General features: G+C 44.5%; 1 protein-coding gene across 1 annotated transcript in view; it reads left to right on the top strand.

Moving 5' to 3' along the window:
• Positions 1-23,803, top strand: part of VWA3B (von Willebrand factor A domain containing 3B) — a 981,637-nt gene that overhangs the window by 659,704 nt on the left and 298,130 nt on the right. The window contains exons 23-24 of the mRNA XM_086934174.1: positions 12,714-12,834; positions 17,302-17,426. Coding sequence (XP_086790300.1) covers positions 12,714-12,834; positions 17,302-17,426 — 246 coding nt within the window. The remainder of the gene's footprint in view (positions 1-12,713; positions 12,835-17,301; positions 17,427-23,803) is intronic.

A 23,803-nucleotide genomic window follows, 5' to 3' on the forward strand; every position in this document is an offset into this window, starting at 1 on the left:
AGGAGGATACCAGCAGGGCAGATACCCCTCTTATTCGTCATCTCAGCAGTACCGTCAGCAGTATGGTCAATGACAGGCAGAGGGATATACAAAATCTGCCCCTAGAGGGAGAGGAGGTCGTCAAAGAAAGGACAATTCCAGAAGACAAGGGTGCCGCTCGTAGTCGCGGACGATAAGGGCTTCTGTTCTTTGTTGCGGACATCTTTGGAGCTTGTTTGCTGGCCCTACCTGCCTGGACCCTTGGGGTGATTCTCTGCACCAGCGAGGCGGTGTTGGAGCGGGACTGCGAGTCCCAGCAGTCGCAGCGGCGCTCCATCGGCCGCACCTGGGGATTCTTCCCGCCCCCGCCTCCAGGTCCTTATCACGACTCGCAGCCCCCGCTTCACGGGAGCCGCTCATAGTCGCGGACGATAAGGGCTTCTGTTCTTTGTTGCGGACGTATTTGGAGCTTGTTTGCTGGCCCTACCTGCCTGGACCCTTGGGGTGATTCTCTGCACCAGCGAGGCGGTGTTGGAGCGGGACTGCGAGTCCCAGCAGTCGCAGCGGCGCTTCATCGGCCGCACCTGGGGATTCTTCCCGCCCCTCACCTGTAGCTACTTAACCACACCCAGCCCGCGTTACGCGGGATGCGCGCGGGCAGCGCTGGGCAAAGCCCGGGCCAAGGGCGGGCCCGTTGTAACCCGTTCGAGCACGGGCGAGACCGGACCGGGCCACCCCCCTTGGCTTGTCTCACACACGCCCTAGTCAGATATTGCCCGAAGGGAAAGGACCATGTCGTCCAGAGAGACCAGGAGCAAAAGTGCTCTGGCCAGTGGACTTTCAACCGGCACTCTGGACAATTATTTTGTTAAAGCAGGCGCCCTCCTGATCGATGAAATTACTGTATAGGAACGGCGCATATCCCAGGAAATTGAGTGGGTAAGAAGATCTTCTATGGGAACCATAGCACACACAAGGACTCCCGAGAAAGAACTTGATTGTATCCCGCTTGCTCCAGGGGATAATGGGAATAGTGGGACAGTGGTTTTGTCTGATGTAGATATTTCAATCTCTTTTAATAATCTACCCCACCCACTAACTCCACCACAGATCCATACACAATCTGGTACCCCCCCCCCCTGTTGCCAACAATGCTAGTCCTAACCCCAGAGATAGTCGCTCAAAGCAGGGAGTTAGGGAAGGAGCAATACCGACAAGGAAAAGAGCCACCCAAAACCCAGGCGGTCGCAAGGCAAAAACCACCAAGCTCAATCCCCTATTGGAAGCCGACTCTGTAGAAACTGGCAAATCTGCGCCCACACTGCCTGAGAAAACTACACCTATATCCCGAGTAAATTCACCTCTGCAGGCAACAGAGCAGGCGAATTCCAACTCCAGCCAACCTGAAGGAGGTGTCATTACTATCGCTAACATGGCCGCTCTCATGAAGTCTCTCCTTAGCCCCCTAGAAGCCCGCCTAATAAAAATTGAGGGGAAACTGGGGAAGGCTTGGGTCCTGTCACTGACCGGCCTGGACCACTATTCCATAGAAAAACAAAGCAATGGCCGGGCAGTTTTGAATTTGCGTCAAAGTACACAAACCTAGTGTAATAAATCTCTGGGTTGGACAACCATTTGTGTTGATTGACTTTTTGTTTTTATAAAATATTTCGTGCAAAAAAAAATTCTTTGGCATCAAAAGATACAACACAACATTCATTACAAAATACAAATACAAATTCAGTGAACTAAGAGAAAATTATCAGAACACGGTGTGTAAACAACGAAATTGTCATACATAAATAACATGGACAACTGTAGCAAAGGCCTCAAATTAATCACTTTACAGAGGCTCCAATCCTGGATATAAGATCGACAAGGGGACTATTATGTTTGAAAAAAACCTCCTTGTTACAACCATCACAAGATACACAGTAGATACCACATCAGGTGCTTAGGCTAGGAAAAAACATAGGGACAGTTCAACAATTCCAAAGTGTATTTAGTTGAATCCTAGCGTGCCCTAGCAATTTGGTATCTTGGAGGTGAGAACGCCGACGGGTTCTCCTCAGGACATGGACTGGGGGGTTGTTGTCACTTATTTTTGAGGTGAAAGGGTCACTCCCTTGACAGAGGGCGAAGTTACCGCACCGTACAAGCTGTCTGTCAGAAGTCACTGTGTGCCGGACCGTCACGGCTCGTATTCTCTGCCGAGAACACGCAAGCCCGTGCGGCGGCCGCCGCCTCCCACGCGCTCAATTTGAATAAACCGCCTCGTCAAAAAAGATTTCAGATTCACACACCGAACAACTGATAACGGCCGGCACCGCATCCTTGTTCAGCGGTAACTTCGCCCTCTGTCAAGGGAGTGACCCTTTCACCTCAAAAATAAGTGACAACAACCCCCCAGTCCATGTCCTGAGGAGAACCCGTTGAATGGTATTGGGTTCGAAACGCGTCGACGTTCTCACCTCCAAGATACCAAATTGCTAGGGCACGCTAGGATTCAACTAAATACACTTTGGAATTGTTGAACTGTCCCTATGTTTTTTCCTAGCCTAAGCACCTGATGTGGTATCTACTGTGTATCTTGTGATGGTTGTAACAAGGAGGTTTTTTTCAAACATAATAGTCCCCTTGTCGATCTTATATCCAGGATTGGAGCCTCTGTAAAGTGATTAATTTGAGGCCTTTGCTACAGTTGTCCATGTTATTTATGTATGACAATTTCGTTGTTTACACACCGTGTTCTGATAATTTTCTCTTAGTTCACTGAATTTGTATTTGTATTTTGTAATGAATGTTGTGTTGTATCTTTTGATGCCAAAGAATTTTTTTTTTGCACGAAATATTTTATAAAAACAAAAAGTCAATCAACACAAATGGTTGTCCAACCCAGTAATAAAAATTGAGGCCAGGCTAACGACCATAGAAAAATCAACGGTCCGATTAACAGATGCCCTTAAAGCTGACAACAAGGTCATTAGGGGTGGTGTTGAGCCTAAGAATAAGAGGGTTACACTAGTTCCATCAGTGAAGGAAGTTAAACAGCCCACATTAACTGCACAACTTGAGCCGATCACCACCCACTCTCTAAATCCCAAGCCAATTGAAGGGGCTCCCAAACCGACCCACCCAGGGTCTAACACTATAGCCATTCAGGGAGACCCGGTCAGGACACAAAAAACCAGCCCCCTGAATCTTCCCCCAGAGGCGGGACCATATGTAGTCATACTAGCTGGCATACCAGAGCTGAAACCAGAGACCACAGAATCGGCCACCTCTCTAAAGAACAAGGTGGCCAGCTGGCTCTCCATAAATCGACCTCTCCCCCGAGGAATAGTGAGTGAGGTTCTCATGGTAAGAAGAGTCCCCTGGGTTGGCAAATCTAGGAAATCAATCAAAGGGGACTGTGCTTTGATTAACTTTAGGGATCACAGGACTGTCTCCCATATTTGTGGCTGGCCCTACCGTGATCTGGGTACTTCTATTCAATCCTTACCTCTTTCCTTTTTTTACCCACCCTCGAAATATGTACCCGATGAGGAGGGATGGGAAACCGTCCCTAGGCAAGGGGATGGGTGGGGAGGCTGGGAGGGAGGAGACTCCCACCGGCACATAGCCAGACAGCCTGCCTACTTCAACACGTATAATAGGTTTAGCTGCCTGGATATGATTGACTGACATCTCCAGAAGTGGGGGCGGATGGGCCAACAGCGAATCAGTGGGGGCGAGGAAGGAAACAATAGTCGATCTAACAGCCATACCCATCGTATCATAGGGACTATGCCCCGTGACGAACGGCACTATGACCAGGATGGCCAACCCCCCCAAATGGGGATGTTGCCCACGTATGGGGAACCGGCAGGAAATCCAGGGGACATGGTCGAAATCACAATACCATCTGTGAGTCAACTTGACATGAGGATTGCCCCAAGTTCTGCTCCCAACCCCAGACCGTTTCCGCTAAAGATACTTTCATGGAACCTGGCTGGCCTGGGAAATAAGCTTGGTTGCCCAGAGTGGAGCACCTTTGTGGGTAGCAAAGATATTTGTCTATTCCAAGAAACCTGGGAACAGGAGGAACACTCCCGCTCAGGCTTTGCAGTATTCTCCACCCTTGCGAGGTGGGGGGGAAAGGGGCGGCCTTCTGGCGGCCCTGCGATTTGGGTGGCTACACACCTAGGTTGTAAGGCCACACCTCATCCCATAGTGTCGGATGACATTCAATGTGTCATCCTGGAATGGTCAAATTCCAGTAAATTGACATTGGTAAACGTTTACTCAAGGCCGGTGAACGTAAATAGGGAATCGAGTACCATCGAGGAACTTTCTGCCTTCCTTAGTGATCTCCCACAGGGAATTCTCTTCCTGGTAGGAGGAGACATGAATTCACACTTCGAGCCTCTTGCAGGATTATCTGACGAGATACCACTGGAGGAAGATGCGGTGTGCTTAGTTCCCCCAACGGCGGCCCCTCCACCTAGAGCCTGGACATCGCTAGCAGTGCAGATCACCACGCTAACCCTTAATCATGGGATATGGGCTTGTAACGGACGCACGAAGTCTGACATTCCCCCAAAATGCACATTTAACAAGGTGGGAAGGGAGTCAAGACTGGACTACATTTTTGTGCCACGGTCCTCCTGGTCGCACATTGAGGACTTCAGGGTGATACCCAGGGAGGATAGCGATCATAACGCGCTAGAACTGGAATATTCCCTCCCCGGCACTGATATTCCAAATGGGGGCGGGGCAGACATCCCTGAATTGGGACTGTCCCTGGCCAGCAATAGACGGAGAGTGAGGTGGGAAAAGTTAGCTGCCAACCCAGAGAAGGTCTCAGGGCTCTATGCCTGTGTCATCCCTATTTTTGAAAGGGTGAGCGCATTAATGGAGCAACCCAACATCGTTGATGCACACACAGAACTATGGATGGCTCATGAGGGCCTCATTAAGTCCATGGCAGAAGTTCTTTTCTCTATGGGAAAGTCAGGGGGAGGAAGGCCACATTGTCCTACTTGGTACAATGCAGCTTGCCGAAAAGCTAAATCTGACCTACTGACTGCCCTCAAGGGAGGCAAAAACAGATCTCTCATACAGGAAAGGAGAAAGGAATACAAGCGACTGATCACCCACGCCAAGGCAGAATGGGACTATGACAAATGGGAGAACCTGACTATCGCATTAGCTGTTAGGGACTCCCCGATGTTTTGGCGACTAGTGAATGCAGGGTCTGAGGAACTATCACCTGCAATTGAGCCTAATATCTCAGCCGAGGTTTGGCAAGATCACTTCCAGACTTTGTACACGGATGGTGATGGTGCCTCAACCGATGTATTGCCGCCTACTGGCACACTGCTAGAGGGGGACTATTTCACAGAGGCAGAGGTACGGGTGGCCATCTCAGGGCTGGCTTCAGTAAAGGCGCCTGGCCTGGATGGCCTTCCGGGCGATATCTTTAAACAGGAACCGGATATCTGGGCTCCCTATTTTCTGACAATTTTTAATGCAGTTTTGAGGTGCATGGAGGTGCCCTGTACTTGGCTGGGAGCAGAGATTGTCCCTATATTCAAGAAGGGATCGCCTCTGCTTCCAGCCCATCAGCCTTATCGATGTGTCCCAAAAACTATTCGGCAGGCTCATACTTGATCGCCTCCAAAACTGGATTGAGGAGTTCTCCATTCTTAGCCCCTACCAGGCAGGTTTCCGAAAGAAGATATCAACAACAGACCAGATCTTCCGACTGAATCTTCTGTTCTGGAAAACTGCAATAATCGAGGGAGGCAGCCTTTATACGGTCTTTGTAGACCTGCGCGCCGCCTTCGATTTGGTCCCAAGATCTAGACTGTGGACCGTGTTGGCGGAGATGGGTATATCTCCTGACATCCTGAACATCCTGATAAGACTGCACCATGACAACTTTGCACGGGTCAGGTGCGGTAGAAACGGGATGCTCTCAGGAAGATTCCCCGTTGACAGGGGGGTGAGGCAGGGTTGTGTGCTTGTACCGACCCTGTTCTGCCTCTTTGTCAACGGGGTAATCGATCACCTGACTGGGATAGCTGACATTGATTCTCCAAAGCTCAATGGCAGCAGGGTGCCCGCTATTATGTTCGCGGACGACACCCTGCTGTTGTCAAAATCCCCGATGGGAATACAACGGGTCTTGGATGGGTTTGAAACCTTTTGTGCTGAGCGAGGTCTTAAGATCAATGCCCTGAAAACTAAATACATGATTCTCAGCCCCCCTCCTTCAACACGCCCCAATCCCACCATAGGCACACTGAGACTAGAGAGGGTCCACACATTTGAGTATCTGGGGGTGACCATCAACCAAAATATGACCTGGGATACACATCGGACAAAGGCTAATATTAAATTAGCTCAGCTAACGGGTGGTATCTCCAGGCTGGCAAACAGATCAACTCATAAACCCCTCGGCCCAGTGCTCCAAATTTACAAAATGCAGGCCCGGGGGGCAGTAACATATGGGGGGGAGATGTGGGGGCATATACCTGCACAAAACCTGACAATCACTGAGAACAAATTCATCAGGCAGTTGGTGGCTTTACCACCAAGTACCCCACTCTTCCCGCTCAGACTAGATCTGGGCCTAAGATCAAGTGAGGAAGAGCTGGGATTAAAACCACTAACTTTCTGGCGACGAATTTGGAGTACCCCAGAGCTCTCGAGCAACCGGATGGAGTTACAAGAGATTTTATCTCTTCCAAATATAATAAACATTCCCTGGTTAAAATATATAAAAAAGATTTGTGAGAGCCTAGGTAGGCCAGAACAGTGGCTGGACCCAGTAAACGCTTGTAGCAAGATTTCCCGCAAATCTTTGTCAAAGGACTTCTATGATTCTAAATTAACATCTCTACTACAGAATCCTTGTATGGGGTCTTTAACTCAATTATTCATTAAATCCAAAGACTCTTATCATCAGGAACTCGTCCTTGATGCAATCAGCCCTGCCCTGACAAGAAAATTATTTTTACAGTGGAGGTATGGCACACTCCCTTTTAGAGCACTCACCAGCACTTGGTCCCACCCCCCCACCCCAGAGCTTTGTCCAGCTTGTACGTACCACCAGGAAAATGATTTGCATGTTTTATTTTTCTGCAAAGCTTATCAGAAACCTAGAATGTACTGGCTCGTTCCCCTTCTAAAAAACCTGGGGTTCAGGCATTACTTGCCCGCTTATAGAATACTAAAGACGGACGTTTCACCTCCGATTGTGTTTGCGGTATCCAAATTCATAACTGCGATGTGGCATATACCTACTCGTTGCATGCAACTTGACATAGATTCGGTATAAATTCTAAAAAATAAAAATAAAATAAAAATTCATGCTTGCTGACATTTAACTTAAATACAGTGCATCCAATTTTTGATATTTTAAATCGATTCTGTGATTTATGATATGTAAACTATTAGAACTGTCTGAATTTGAATAATTGGATGAAAGCTGTAATGTAATTCTTTAACTATTGTAGAATGAACTTGTTTTAACCAAATGCACTTTCTTTTAAATTTTGGATGTACTCTTTTATGATCTATTCGATCGAAATAAAGAATGTAATAAGAAGACAATGACAACCTTCAGGATCCAGCTTCATGTATTCCTTCCCCTCCACAAGTTCCCCTGGGTGGAAGAATTGCTTCTCATCTTCATCATTGACGGAAAATTTCTACGGACTGATGGGTCCTCAATATAATAGAATTCGGACATACTCTAGAGTTCCTTCAAATCCCCCCTTGCACTTTTCCAACACGTCAAGAGGTCAAGCATCTACATCTGATGCATCAAGAGATTCAGGCAATGTTCCTAAAGGGAGCAATAGAACCGGTGCCAATCTCCCAGAGAGGAAGGGGGTTTTATTCCCGGTTTTTCATAGTCCGGAAGAATGTTCTCCAATGGCGTCCTACTCTGGACCTGACATCTCTAAATACTTATCTCAAGAAGCAATCTTTCCGGATGGTTTCCCTCCAAGACTTTCTGCTACTCTTAAACCCAGGGGATCATATGGCCACTTAAGACTTACAGTATGCATATTTCCACATCCCCATTCATCCTTCCCACGGACAGTATCTTCAGTTTGCAGTAGCCAGAGAACATTACCAGTTCAAGGTACTGCCATTTGGCCTCAAATCAGCCCCGAGAATTTTTACAATATGTCTGGCTCCAGTGGTAGCTTTTCTAAGGAAACAAAGACACCAGGTGTTTCCATACCTGGACGACTGGTTAGTCAAAGCGCCTTCACAAAGGTCTGCTCAGTCGTCAACAGTGGCATGCGTGGAATTGTTTGCAAAACTGGGTCTGACACTGAATACAGAAATGTCAACCCTTCAACCTTCAAGGAAAATCACGTTCTTGGGAGCGATTCTGGACACAACAGTAAACAAAGCAGTTCCCTCCATGGAGAGGCAACTGGGACTAATATCTCTTTCCAAGGTGTTTGCTAGAAGAAAGTATTTTTCAGTACGCCGTTATAAATCACTACTAGGATCGATGTCCTCTTGCATTCCCCTTGTTCCTTTCTGCCGAATGAAATTGCGTCCTTTACAGGAACAACTAGATCAGCAATAGCGTCAGACAGAGGGATCCTTCGACGACATGGTAAAGATCACACCGGCCATGGTCCAAGCGGTAGCATGGTGGACCCAAAGACGAAACATCTCAATGGGTCTTTCCTTCCTTACCAAACCAGCTCCACTGGTGACTACCACGGATGCATCCCTGGAAGGGTGGGGAGCATTCCTTTAGGACCTTCAGGTCAGCGGTCGTTGGAAGTTACAAGAACAATAACTTCACATCAATTTGCTAGAGCTCATAGCAGTGGGCTTAGCATTGCTGGCTTTTCTGCCAAGGATACAAGGATCTGCTGTACTAATCAGGACAGACAACACAACAGCGATGCATTATCTCAACAAACAGGGAGGTACAAGATCACTCTCACTGTCTCAGGGAGCACAAACATATGGGATTGGCCTGTTCAACACGAAGTATCCCTAACAGGGGAACATCTTCCAGGGGATCAGAATATCAAAGCGGACAATCTGAGCAGACTAAAATCAACCTGCCACGAGTGGGAGATAAACCAAGATATCCTACAAAACATCTTCCTAAGAAGGGGAGAGCCGAGAGCGGATCTTTTCGCGACAGCTTAGAACAGAAAATGCTGGTTCTTTGCAAGTTGGCGTCACCAACAGGGATCTTGGGGGAATGCGTTTTTGATGGGATGGTCAGGCGTCTTTGCCTACGCCCTTTCCCCGATTCCCCTCCTGCCACGCATTCTTACGAAGATAAAGAAAAAACCGTGCAGAATGATACTGATAGCCCAATGGTGGCCCATACAACACTGGTTCACGGAGCTGCTTCTGCTGTTGGAAGTTCAATTGATTAATCTCCAAACAATACCGTCGCTCTGGATGATGTCCCAGGGGCAAGTGCTTCATCCAGATCCCAAATCACTGTGCTTAGCGGCCTGGCTCCTGAACACTGCAAATTTCAACATCTAGATATATTATCAAAGGCCAGAGCGGAAAATACAAACAGAAAGGATAAAATGGAAGAGGTTCTGTTTGTGGTGCCAACAGTTTAAGATTCACTCCTTGAACTCAACAGCTCATGAAATTATCCCATATATTCTGCTGTTCGCAAAATCTGGTTTAGCCCACCTTTCCTCCGATAAAACCTCCTCCACCTCTCTGGCAGTTGAACATCGTACTATCTCAATTGATGAAACAGCCCTTCGAACCTATTCACAGGGCGAACCTAAAATTTCTATTGTGGAAGGTAGCTCTTCTCATAGCGCTAACTTCAGCCCGGAGAGTATTGAAATACAGGCTCTCACTATACAGGAACCTTTCTTGCAGTTTAAGGAGGATAGGATTGTTCTCAGGACTAATCCTAAAGTCATACCAAAAGTGCCGAACGACTTTCATCTGAATGAACCACTGATTCTTAAGAAATTATTTCCTCGACCGGTATCGGCGGCGGAAAAAGCCCTCCACTCACTGGATGTTCAGCACTGTCTCAAGTTCTACTTGCAAAAAACAACGCCTTTCTGCAAGTCTTCACAGCTGTTTGTGTCTTATAGTGCACCCAGAAAGGGTTTTCATTTAGCAAAAAGGGGAATAGCCTGATGGATCTCAAGTGCAATAAAATATTGTCAACAGGCGGCTGGGAAGCCATTGAATGCATGTGTTCATGCTCATTCTACGAGAGCAGTGTCCACCTCCACTGCTTTGTTTGCTGGAGTACCTATCCAGGATATCTGCAGGGCGGCTACTTGGAAGAGTACACACACCTTCACCAGGCATTACTGCCTGGATGCGGATGCTGAGAAGGCTGTGGCAGTGGGAGAAGCAGCACTGAGAACCCTTTTCCAGTGACGGTGAGCCCTCATTACCATCTCTCCTTCCTTTATTACTTACTATGCACATTTTATTGTTATTTGTTGTTCTATATGTAATTTTGAAACAATCCAGAAAATATGTATATAAAGTGCAAATTTTAATATATATGTTGCCTAATTCCAGGTCGTATGCGAGAAAAATGTGCTATGATTTATTGCTCGCTATTCTGATGAAGGGATGTGAATCTATGAAAGCTCCAATACTGGAGTAAGAAAACAAGTTACTTACCTGTAACTGTAGTTCTCCGGTATTGGAAGCTTTCATAGATTCACATGCGACCCACCCTCCTCTCCTGAGAGGCTCACCTTGGACTTAGCACGAAGATTTCTAAAGCACAAGTGCTGGAAAATCTGAGGGGCAAAAGGTTCTCTCAGGAGTGTTCTAGAGGGTGAGAGGGTCTGATTGGTTCAGGGACAATTTTGGTCTCTTTTACATAACGAAGGTTATGGGTTGCAGAAGGGAAATGGGCCTAGGCCTCTTTTCAGTTTGCTATCTATCTATCTATCTATCTATCTATCTATCTATCTATCTATCTATCTATCTATCTATCTATCTATCTATCTATCTATCTATCTATCTATCTATCTATTTATCTATCTATCTATCTAAGCATTGCTTTTTTATATACCGGAGACTCCCGTCTCTACAACAGCAAATGATTCAGGCATGTGAATCTATGAAAGCTTCCAATACTGGAGAAATACAGTTACAGGTAAGTTACATATTTTCTTCTCAAACCCCCATGCCTATTCAGGAATGGCACCAATGCTGAAAATTAAAGAATAAAGGGCACTAGGACCTTTTATATCAAGTTAAAGTCAAAAAGCGTTTCTATAATGATTTACAGAAGTAGACTACAAAACCAAACAGGATCATACATGAGAAAATAGCAATTTGAGGCCATTGGTCAGCAGTCTTGGAAGGGTGAACAGTTATTTAGAAGCACTGCACAGTGCCAATCAGATGTGGGCATTTAGTTACCTAAAAATGGTGATTGGCCTGGAGGCACACCTATAATTTAATGCACATGGCTGAAGGACGATAGGTTTAGGGGCCCATGGATGAGGTTAGGTTGTTAATGAGGGCATTGTACTGTACATAGAGGCAGTTTCTAATGGTTGGACAGTGTGAAAAGTGTGTTCTAGGGCCGTTGGGCTTGTGGCACCTTGGCCAAGCCCTTATAGCAGCAGTTGTAATGTCATCAGTGCTGCCAATTGTTAAATGATCTGTTATGTCACAAGTGATATCATTGATGTCATTTGCGACATCATGTGTGAAGTCAGGAGCAGTTGTTTGGGGGATTTATGGTTACACTGCTCACCATAGATGGCACATCTCTTTGGTTTTTAGGTTTTGCACCATAGTCTTAAAGTCCCTTCAACTAAAGGTTTTTAGTGGAGTTTTTGTGTGTGTTTTTTTTTATATAAACAACTATTATTTTCTCTTTTGAAATAAGAGCCATAACTTATTCAGTAAATTTGTTTTCATTGAATATATTTTATGTGCTTAGATTGTTTTGGCACTGTGGGGGCAAAAACTTTGTAGCAGCTATCTTGCCAGCCATGGGATAGTGGAGTCATTTCCAATGAGATAACAAGATGATATCTCAGGAGAGGAGAGAAGGCGGTAAGGACTTTATTGAGCTTGTCTCATGAAATGTTGTGCCATACTTATGAGTCACTGAGTTTTTCTTTGTTGAAGCTTTGTAGTGCAATGTGGACGAATATGAAGCATGCTCACTAGTTATGGGTCGATTAAAGGATCTACTTTTCAGTACTTGAAATATAAACTGTTTCTTTGGGTGCTTGGGTGCAGACATTTAGTGGGGGTGCACCTCAGATGACCTTCTGTTGAGTTTGTATCTTTCCTTTAACGGTGGCTCTTTTGAAGTTTTGCTTAGAGCTCTGAGCAGGTATGATGCGTATATGTCTGTGCAATGTTATGTTGTCTGGAATAAGACCTACAGGACGGAAGGTGTTAGGATTCTGTGTGAATGAAAGAGTGCATACCATGGAAATTATACCAGTGCACCTGCAAGGAACTACGCTGAAAAGTTCACACCTAACAAAGCATGTTTGTGTCCTTTTTGCCCCTCCATGGATTCCAAACAAGCTGAGCCTTCGGTTGTACGAGACAGTTTGTTAATTATTTCCTGTACCAAATAGCCAGAGTGCATTTTTTAGGAGTTTAGATGGTGTTTTCTACGAAATCATTTTATGGCATGTTTACTGAAATTAAGTTCTTTCATGTTGTGGTATTTGTATTTTAAGCTTTAAATTGCTATTCTATTTCAAATTCCCTTCTAGAGTGTAATTGAGGAAAGCCCAAAAGTGACAAGGAAGGAAAAAGAAAGAAGAAATGTACTGGATACTCTAAAGGGTCAAAGAGTGATTGCAAGATCCGAGCTTGACGGCTTTTATTATCTAGGTAACATTGTATTATTTGTATTTTATTATTTAAGTACATTCTTACCAATATTACCAATATTTGTTCCAAACCTCTGATTTGTAGTTTCTCTGTTCCTTTGCATTTCTAAAATGTGTAACATTAGTATTTGTGTAGTTAAACCCATGTATTTTTGGGAAACATGACTAAAGTGTAGTGTCTGTTCAACTGATCCATCATTCCAAATTACTTGTGTTAGACAAAGCAGGGAATGCTTAACATGGGGGGGGCGAAATAGAAAGAGGTTGAGAGGAAGACAGCTAGCAGGCTTTAAGAGAACTGCCTGGAAGAAGAATCGTGTGTGTAGGGCTTCAGAGCAGAGAAGATGACCAGGCGGGTGGGGGTCAGCTAACTGGGTGCCATGCAAGAGTGGACTATGAAGGAATCATGAGGCTGTGAGTGGGGAGCATGGAATAGGAAGTCCAAGGCAAAGAGAAAGCTGTGTAAGATGTGAGTAACATGAGAAAGTGGGACAATGGAATATCTTTGTGGAGCCAATCCACACCGGTGGGATGGGTCAGGCCCCACAACGCGCGTACCACAGTTCACCTGACAGCTGCACTGTCTAGTCTTGACCTAAAAAACCTTACATGCCTTTCACCTTCTATAGGTGACCTTTCTGCAGTCTTTTTATTCCACAGTAAACTTTGATCCCCGTCCTCCACCCTACGCCCCTCATTGCTCTCAAAGAACTACTAGGGTTATGCACTTTCCACTTACCGATGCATCCAAGTCAGGAGCACAAGCAGAGGGTGGCATTTTTGCGGAATATCCCTCCCTTTGGCGCTTCTTCCATGTCTGCCAGGATCACCGCGACTTGGCTACCTCTGATCTGATGATGTGTCCACTTCGTGTGCAAGTTTCTCCACCAAACTGTTGGCGCCCAATTCCTAAATAGATGTTGGTAGCAGGGTTATTCTTTTAGAAAGAAGTTTAATGTGGCCTAACGGTTAGATCGGTCGAAGCTGGGGAACCGGGCTCAAGTCTTGACATCCTGTGATTTTGGGCAAATCACTTAATCTGCCTGTGCTTAACAAAATGAATACGTCCCTCTGTAAAGCAAATGGTGGTCATGTAAAGCGCTCTGATGCCTTTGTGTTCAGTTCGTACTATATAAAACTCCCACAATTTTTTTTTTAACAGAATGCCAGCTCGAGCCCAGTGCCTCCAGCAATGTCTAGCACATTATCTATGAGCACAGCAGATAAACCTTCTCCAGCAATATAATTTTAACTAACACTTCAGTTCACTCAAGTAGAACAGTAAGCACTCATTAGCAATACGTATGTAACGGCTCATCCTGGTACAGCCAATAAGGCTCGCGGAAAAAGAGCACTCTTTACAACGTGGTCCAAATCTTGAAATGTATTTGCTAGCCCAAAACTAGAACATTGTGCTATCATCACTATGATTTGTACAGTACAGAAAATCGATCTTGTGTGTTATCTTCAGTTTCAACTTGTCAATTCTAAAGCATGTTCGTGTACTGAGGGAATGGAACCAAGTGGTCTAAGCAAGATGGAGTCAGTGAGGTTTCACAATTGTGGTCTACACCCTCACAGAGACAGTCATAGACGGTCTAGGCTAGACACAGGGTGGGACCACAGTACAACATCCCACACATTATTTGTATATTATTTGTTGTGAAGCAGACTCATAGCAAGAGTCCATCTCACATCACCCTGCTCACAAAGCAATGACCCTCAAATTAATATTTCCACATCTGTATAACGCATCCTCAACAGCAGATGTGCAAGCTTCACCATCCAGGCGAATAACATGTGCAGGTATACCTGTCTCTGAGGTTGACATCATAACTTGCACAAGCATTAGCTGAGATCACATTTTACAATAACATGCATTCATTGCTAGCTAAGCTCTCAGCTCTCCATATATAGAAGAGGCAAAAACATTGGATTCTGGAAATAATGGTGACATGTTCACACTTGCTTTACATTTTTCTTCAAACCAGTGTTGCCTGAATGGCAAAAACAAGGTTTCCGCTGCTGCGACAATATATCCTAAAAAGCCAACACTTCACTCCCTTCCTGTTCTAATGCAAAGTTTGTAATCTTTTGCAAGTAAACCACATTCAGCTATCTATCATGCAACTTCGTTCTCATTCAGGAAGCAATCACATTTCTCAAGCATTTTTCTAGGCATAGATGTAAAATAGGACTCCTGCCTTCTGTTCTGCAGTACAGAATATTAAAGCGTCGCCTTCATACAGAGGATGGCGTTTTGAGGGAGACACTGAATCAGTGAGACGTACACAACAGCTGAGTTGTACTTTGTCGTGTCCTCAAGTACTTGCGTCCAGGACTCCTGTTTCACGTTACGTTTTTCTACTGCTGATAGATAGGGCTGTTCACTGGCGTGCCTTCTCGCTCTCCTGGTGTCTTGTCCTTGTGATGCCTAAACCAAGGGTTGAGTACCATGAGTCATATTGGGACTGACAGAGGTCGCTCAAGTGTTTACTGGTGACCCTAAATGATGTCCTTGCTGTGGCCTCATGCATTATTGGATAAGACATTCGGGTGTGTCCCCCTGTCCCTTGGTATAGGGCCTATACTTTGGTCATGCTCTCTAGCCATAGCTAGTGAGATCTGGACATAGAGCATACATAGCTTTTGTGGATGGTCTGCACCCACTCTCTCTGCCATCATAAAATGTCTCTGGAGGCAGGTCTTGGCCCAATGTCATTCCCTATGCCAACAGTGCACTAGATTCAGCATTAGACAAAAAACAATTGTGTTAGGTGCAGCCTTTGACCATGCCCTACATCTAATCTCCCTGTAGTTGAGACTACAGGGCAAATCCTACAGCTACGTCCAGTGGGTTTCTGGGACAGGGTAAGGCCTTCTATTGTGACATATGCCAAACTCCCCTTTCCAAAGGCCTGGTGGGCACTGGTAGCAGGACATGACCTATGGCTTAGCAAGCAATATGTTAATGGCTTCAGATCCTGCTGGACAAGACGCTGAGCTGGGTTCTTTATAGAAGGTGTGGGCTCTAGCAACGCCATGTTCTCTGACTCCAAACCCCAGGAGCCAGCTTAGTATGACATGTGATCATAACAGCTATTGACAATATGCAGTGTCTATTGCTGTATGGGCCATGCCCCTGAGAATGCTGGGCAACAGTTTTCTGGGCTAGTGGGCTTGGTTCATACAACTTGGCTTTTAGCCACATCCTGAATAAAACCCCTGTTCAATCAGTGACCCCAGGGAATGACATTTAGCTGTGCCTGATGTGGTTTCGATTTGTAGTGCGGCCTTTAGCAATGCCTTGAGCTTAGTCCTTCTGCTCCTATTGCCCAGAAGCCACAGACCTCAAATAAATATGGCTCCCAGACACTTCACAAATCAGGGAAGCTTCTGAGCTCACTTGACTTTTGCCAGTAGCCGTACCATCCATCGTATGTCTTTGCTGATAGAACTGGCTGGGAACGGTCTTCAGTTGTTCTCTACAGGATCTGGAAACAGGGTGCAGTGCTTGGTCATAGCGTTCTTGCAGCCCCCTGCTCCTAGAGTCTGGTGAAAACTCTCTTCAGAAGAGCCCAGCAGTTACTAGGACCAAGGAACAGTATTCATTCATGCCATTGTTCATTCCTCCTGCCCGAGCCTTCCGGTTGCAGCCTCCACGAGTGAGGGTGGCTCTGTGCACGGTGTTTCACCCTGGTCCGCAGGGTCTTCTATGCATGCCTTTCAGTGGTGCTGAACAATCTTTGGACATGCAGCATGATGGTCACGGCCTCAGGCAGGACACTTTGGATTCTGGGTGCAGGATGCTGTTTAGTCACTTCAGTCTCCCCTTACAACAGCCCACTGGACACTGTCTTTGGTCTTACCCATCAAGCTCTTTCCCCAGTGGTTGCTCTTTGGCTCCCTGTGCATATTATCCTTACACCCACAGATTTCTGAGAATTGCCTACTCCCATGCCCTGCATGCTTTAACCCTGCCCCTTTTTCCATGGACCATATCCCCGGTGTCCATAGGGCACAGTCTTTGTCTGTGTCCAGCAGGCAGAGTGTGTGACCTTAGGTATGCCCTACAGTCTATATCTGACTAGCAGCCTTAGCACATATACTGGTTTGCTAACTCTAAGAAATTTGCAAGTCTTTTTTTCAAAAAATTGTGAAATAAAATTTAAAAAAAAGAAATTTAGCTCATTGCAGCTTAATCGCACAAAGCTTCACTCAACGGTTTGCACAATAAAATATGTATGTGTGTAAATGGGTTTAACCACATATCAAGGTAGCAAGCTTTCTCTCATTGGCGTTGCCCCACATTTCATATCTCGTGTCTTTTGAACAGAAAAACTGTAGATGTCTACTTGCAGTATCCTAGGTCATGACCTTTAAAAAGCTCATAAAGCATATTGGGCTGGGGATATTGGGATTGATGCCTCCAGGTCGTTGTTTAACATGTTTCTCTGCTTTCTTTCAGGGACTGTTCAAAACTGTTTGAATTCCAAGCAGGCCCTTGTGGACTTTAGTCCAGGAGACACCCAGATCACGCCAATCGCTTTCATAATACCTGTTGGAGGTGCTGTGCCATGCCCACCTTTGAAGGTTAATATGCTAAATATGTTGTTGTATTTTTCGCATAGAGTAACAGGCACGTCACTTGAAAGGTCATTTAGACGTCATTTAAAATAACTGGACAGGAAAACTCAGCAGCACAAATAACGTTTATCTGGGTGATCGCTAACTTTTTGGGACTAACCTTTATTGCACCCCTTTTGTGCCCTTTATTACCACTTTGCCCGTGTTTTCCACTCTATTTTAGGGATAGTATTCAGTTTTTAACAGTCAATACAAAAGTTGAGTCAATACAATTAATGCCCAGCTTATAATTTGAGCTACTGCCATAGGGGCACAGACTCGTTTTCACCTGTTTTTAGTGATAGCACCAATATATACCTGAGGATCTAAAATTACAAACACAGGTTTTAGTCAGGTTTATTATGTGTATGTTTTAACCTTATGTTTTATCAGGCTATTATTTAAAATATTCTATTGGAAATATTGTGCATTTCGTATGACTTTTAAAACGTTTAACTGAGCACAAGAAACAAATACAGGCAAAACAGAAAATGCCAGACTTTAAGGTCTAAAAAAGGCTTGGTCTCTCAGATGTATCATCATATATTAATTTACTCACGATCTGCTAAGAGATATTTAAAGTGCTTTCTCAAATAGCCCATTGATAACACAACTTGCCTGTTGTATTTAGAATTTCATGAAACGCATCTAGTAATATGCTTCCCAAATCTCAATATGTTTGAACAAAAAAAATTGAAAATAATGGTTATCCTTCATTAATAACAACGACAAGGGTAGTAAATCCCTCAGGAGAAACTGTGCAATATATGATGGAAATGTTTGTGACTACAGACTGTATATTGTAACATATTGGGCTAATTTTAGAGAGGCTTGTACCCTTCTTTGCCATTATTTGCATCCATTGAAACTTTGAAGAAGAGTCTATTTTAAAAGTCTTCAGAAATTCTGAGTCAGTGGATGGAATTGGATATATATTTAGTTCAAGTTCAAGGGACTGCTATCTACTCTGGATCCTCCCACTCTTTGAAGATAATGTTTCTGAGTAGAAAATAAGTCTTGGAAGGGGCAGGACTGGTCGCAGCTTTAAACTCTTCCGCTGGTTGGCTCACACCTCAGGTGGAAGGGACCTATTCCTCTCAAAGCCTCAGTTTACATCACACCTGATTAACCCCTTCCATGCTGATGACGAACCCCAGCCGTCATGCACTACGGTGCTCATGTGCTGATGACGGCTGGGGTTCGTCACGGCCCGCCCCTGTTCGTGCTGTTTACAGCACACCAGGGGAATCGCGGCCGCATCGAAGGGGTTAAGCACCATCACTTAATCGCTGTAGAATTTCCTTGTGGTGCAAGGTTCTTGCGTCTTACATTCTTCCAAGTCTTTTCCAGTGTCCGGTTCCATTTTATTTCACTTAGAGGCAGGTTCCCTTGACAGTCTTTGATCTAGGACGGCACTGACTGTGGCTTCTATGGAAGGAATTTCATTTGTTCAAGTGAGATGGGCGTTTTAGGTTTGTTTGAGGATCAGAGATAAGTCCCTCCTTAGCAGCCACAACTGAAGAATGATCTCTCCGGTGTTGTTTGTATAATTCCCTTTTTTGATTTTTGGATCTCTTATTTGAGAAGGATGGTGGGATTTTGAGGCATTTTTTCTGGATTCGATTGCAGTCAACTCCTGGGTATCTGTAAAACCCAAAGCTTTAGTATAGGACCAAGTGGATTATGCTCAGGATGCAAGTTAGTTGCTGAACAAAAATACTCACTTATTTGTGATATGAGAATATTATGCGCTGTGATGATGTACAAATTAGTCACAGTGTACACAGAACCCTTTGGTAAATATGAAGGTCTGCAAAACGAATACAATTTCTTTTTAAATGCAGACACTGGTTGCATTAAATAGTTTGCCATTCTGTGAAAGGCATTAGGGGGCATGCAGTGGTCCACTGGACCACTTTGGACTGCACCCATTATTGGGCACCCTTATTCAGAAGGTGGAAGCTTTCCTTCAGGGACATCTTTCACTTTGCGTATGGATATCACCCCCATTGGGAGTCAGTGAAGGATCAATGGTCTGAGACGGAAATTGTGGTCGCAAATCAATGATACATGGATAGATGTAACGAATGTAAAAGGCAAGGAGCAATAATTAGCTGTGTTCCTTCTCTCATATTTCTGCCTCTGTAGGAGCACAGTTAAGATAACCTACTTCCTGCCTGACTGCTTTCTGTGAGCATTTACCAGAACTTATTTTTTACATGCATGCTCTGCAGTGATGGTGACGCCCTATTGCCGGATCTTCCTGTACCCTTGCTTTACCACTTCCTGTGGTTCTCCAGTGGTAATGGCTGTTATCTTTGGACGGTTGAAGGCTTCTAAGTCATCAAACAGGATGACATTATTTGCTTCTGTTTACACGGCTGGCACATTACACAGCAGTTAATCTGGCTAAGTCAGGAATTTAATGTAAAAGTGGGAAAAATAACTTCTTACCTAAATAATTGCTGTTTTGCAAGTTCAGGAATGAAACAAACTTTTTATTTCTTGGCATTTGCACAGGAGTAAGTTTCCACTTGGGACTTGTGGCCAAAGTCTATATGCTTTGTGGAAGCTATGAAGAGAGCCTGAGACACAGATCAGACGGTGTATTTATACAAAGGTTTGGCATGATGACCGTAGCGGACCATTATATGGAAGAAAGTAGGGAGTGGAGGTTTTTCAGACTGTGCTTGCAATTGCAGGCAGGAGGGTTTGAAAGAGCAGTATAAACCCTGAAATGGTCACAAAGGGGAACAACATAAGCATTATCGAGTTTACCTTGATATGCTCAACACCAAGTACAGGAGGTGTAGGATCAGCCGGTCTGCTGCTTCGCTTCAGGAGCTATGTAGCTCTCATGACTCCCATGAATGAGTGACCATAAATGAGTGATCTGTGAGACATTCAGTAAAACCAACATAAATTTATATGGTAAGATTTTTAAACACTGTCTTTTAATGGTAGAACGAAACAACACATCCGATAAAGCACAATACTGTTGCTTAAAAAACCAGGACTGGAAGAAGTTCTCATCAAATGTATGAAAACAATGGTTCTGGATGAAGCATGACGTTGGAAAAATACAACTAAAGTTACAAATGTATAACAACACCTAAAGAGGAAAACTGACACCACCAGGCTCCAAGTATAAAAAATTGAAACTGCACACAAAAGATGCCCCGAACAATTGTTTAGGTGTTGGTTCGCCGTGACTTCACTTTCACTTGCACAGAGCACTTATCTGTGGAAACTGTTGTGAGGGAGGGATTCACTAGCCTAAGAAATGAGTCCCGCAGAAAAGTGAATGGTCGAAGGGCCACAGATGCCTGAAAGACAGAGTTCTGCATGTGTCTTAATATAAGGATAGTTTCAAGAGAGGTGGGGAACCCAATATACCCTTGGAGGCATGGGCGATAAAGCTTTAAATAAATGAGGTTTGCCTACAGGGGATTTTGTTTGTCTATGAATTTTAGAGATGATATCTCAAGTGCAATTGTCAAGGTTCAACCCTGATTAGTGGTGAACAGTTGAATAACCAAGCAGTGAATGAATAGTTCTATCTCGGAAATTACTGCCTCGCTCGAAGACTGCAAAAATATCCACTTCTCCATAGAATTCTCCCCACTTCACAGGCATTTTTATCTATCATCCTCCAGGGCCAATAGGGTCGTTTAACAACTCCTTGCTTGAGTCCATGATTAATTTTGTCAGTGCATCGGGCAATTTCAGGATCCTGGGAGACTTCAACCTCCATTTCAATGAGCCACAAGCAATGCAGGTGAGCTGAGCAGAGATCTTCTCTCCCTTAATCTCTCTCAAAACGTTAACAAGACTACGCACACCAGAGGTCACCTTCTTGATCAAGTGTTCTCTAGCCTAGCCAACCTCAAGGGAACTGACCCTACTCCTCTACCCTGGACAGATCACTCTCTGGTAAGCCTGCTCTGGTCACCCCAGACAACCAGTCCCATGATGCAACCATCCTGGACATTCAGTAAAACCAACATAAATTTATATGGTAAGATTTTTAAACCCTGTCTTCTAATGCTAGAACGAAACAACACATTCGATAAAGCACAATACTGTTGCTTAAAAAACCAGGACTGGAAGACGTTCTCATCAAATGTATGAAAACAATGGTTCTGGATGAAGCATGACGTTGGAAACAAACAACTAAAGTTACAAATGTATAACAACACCTAAAGAGGAAAACTGACACCACCAGGCTCCAAGTATAAAAAATTGAAAGTATACACAAAAGATGCCCCGAACAATTGTTTAGGTGTTGGTTCGCCGCAACTTCACTTTCACTTGCACAGAGCACTTATCTCTGAAAACTGTTGTGAGGGAGGGATTCACTAGCTTAAAAAATGAGTCCAGCAGAAATGGGAATGGTCGAAGGGCCACAGACGCCTGAAAGACAGAGTTCTGCATATGCCTTGACATAAGGATAGTTTCAAGAGAGGTGGGGAACCCAATATACCCTTGGAGGCTTGGGCGATAAAGCTTTAAATAAATGAGGTTTGCCTACAAGGGATTTTGTTTGTCTATGAAGTTTAGAGATGATATCTCAAGTGCAATTGTCAAGGTTCAACCCTGATTAATGGTGAACAGTTGAATAATTCTATCTCGCAAATTACTGCCCCGCTCGAAGACTATGAAAATATCCACTTCTCCATAGAATTCTCCCCACTTCTCGCCTTCACAGGCATTTTTATCTATCGTCCTCCAGGGCCAATAGGGTCGTTTAACAACTCCTTGCTTGAGGCCATGATTAATTTTGCCAGTGCATCGGGCAATTTCACGATCCTGGGAGACTTCAACCTCCATTTCAATGAGCCACAAGCAATGCAGATGAGCTGAGCAGAGATCTTCTCCTCCTTAATCTCTCTCAAAAAGTTAACAAGACTACGCACACCAGAGGTCACCTTCTTGATCAAGTGTTCTCTAGCCTAGCCGACCTCAAGGGAACTGACCCTACTCCTCTACCCTGGACTGGTCACTCTCTGGTAAGCCTGCTCTGGTCACCCCAGACAACCAGGCCCATGATGCAACCATCCTGGACATTATGTCGCCCCTGGAACAAACTCCCCATAGAGGTATGGTCTCAGGAGCTGAAAAAGACTATACTCAGCTTAAACCAATGCCCGATACAAGCTAATGAGGGTTTCCTCAACTGGATCGAGGAGTCACTCAACATGGTCCATCCAAAGACCAAGATAAAGAAGTCAGCGGGCCCCCGTAATGGCCCTTAGTTTGCACCAGAATTACGCACCCTAAAGCAGCAATGTAAAGTGAAGGAAAGACATTGGAGGAGAGATTTTCTTCTCTCAAAAACAGGACTTTAGGCTAGCCATTCTTGCCTACAAAGTCGAATTAAAGAAAGCGCAAGCATCTTACTATGAGAACAGAATCTTAGCTGCATCCAACTTGCCCAAAGAAACTTTTAATATTATCAAAACGCAACTTAAAACCCCCCTCCGATATCAGTTTCAGATCCCTCCGGCATACGGTGTAACAAACTTGCAGAGTACTTTAATAAAAAAATCCAGCTGATTCTTGAATCCCTCCCAACCAAGATCGAGGAAGACCTCCCTCCTCGCTTCCCGATGAATCTCCAAGTAGGGTCCCCTGAACACATCCTAGGTAACATAAATCAACCTACAAACAAACTATGTAAACATCTTTTCTGTGAATTAGTAGAAGGAAATAATCAGATACATCAATGAAAAAATTCCTTCAACACAACGAATGTACATAGAAAAAGATGTCGCAGTCGACGGTTTGGTCTGTGATGGTGATGAGACCGTCAGATTATCTTCAGGACAAAAGGTTGATGGATATCCTTCAAGATAATCCTAATTAAGCGATGGTGAAGAAATTGTAATTTTCTTAAATATGCAGCTCAATGTCATCAGTGGTGCATTGGTGGATTTCTCTGTACGATTTAACATTCACGTCTACACGCTCCGGAACCTGTCACCCAGAAATTTACCAATGCATCACTGATAGCTGACATTGACCTGCATATTTTAGAAAATTACAGTTTCTTCACCATTGCTTTCCCACGAGATCGCTTGTAAGTCTTTAAATAAAATACTGAATGTGCCGGGGAGCTGATTAAGTTGTGCCCTCGCATGTCAATGCTTCCACCAATTGTGGGATTGTTACCTGAATATGAAGGAATCCAATGTTGTTTCCCTGAGTCAACATAAGCAACTTACAATTAGGATTATCTTGAAGGATATCCATCAACCTTTTGTCCTGAATATGGTCTCATTGCCATCACAGACCAAACCGTGGACCTCAACACCTTTTTCTATGTACATTCGTTGTGTTAAAGG

The sequence above is a fragment of the Lissotriton vulgaris genome, chromosome 8 (genome assembly GCF_964263255.1).
Source record: "Lissotriton vulgaris chromosome 8, aLisVul1.2, whole genome shotgun sequence".
Taxonomy (NCBI): Eukaryota; Metazoa; Chordata; class Amphibia; order Caudata; family Salamandridae; genus Lissotriton; species Lissotriton vulgaris.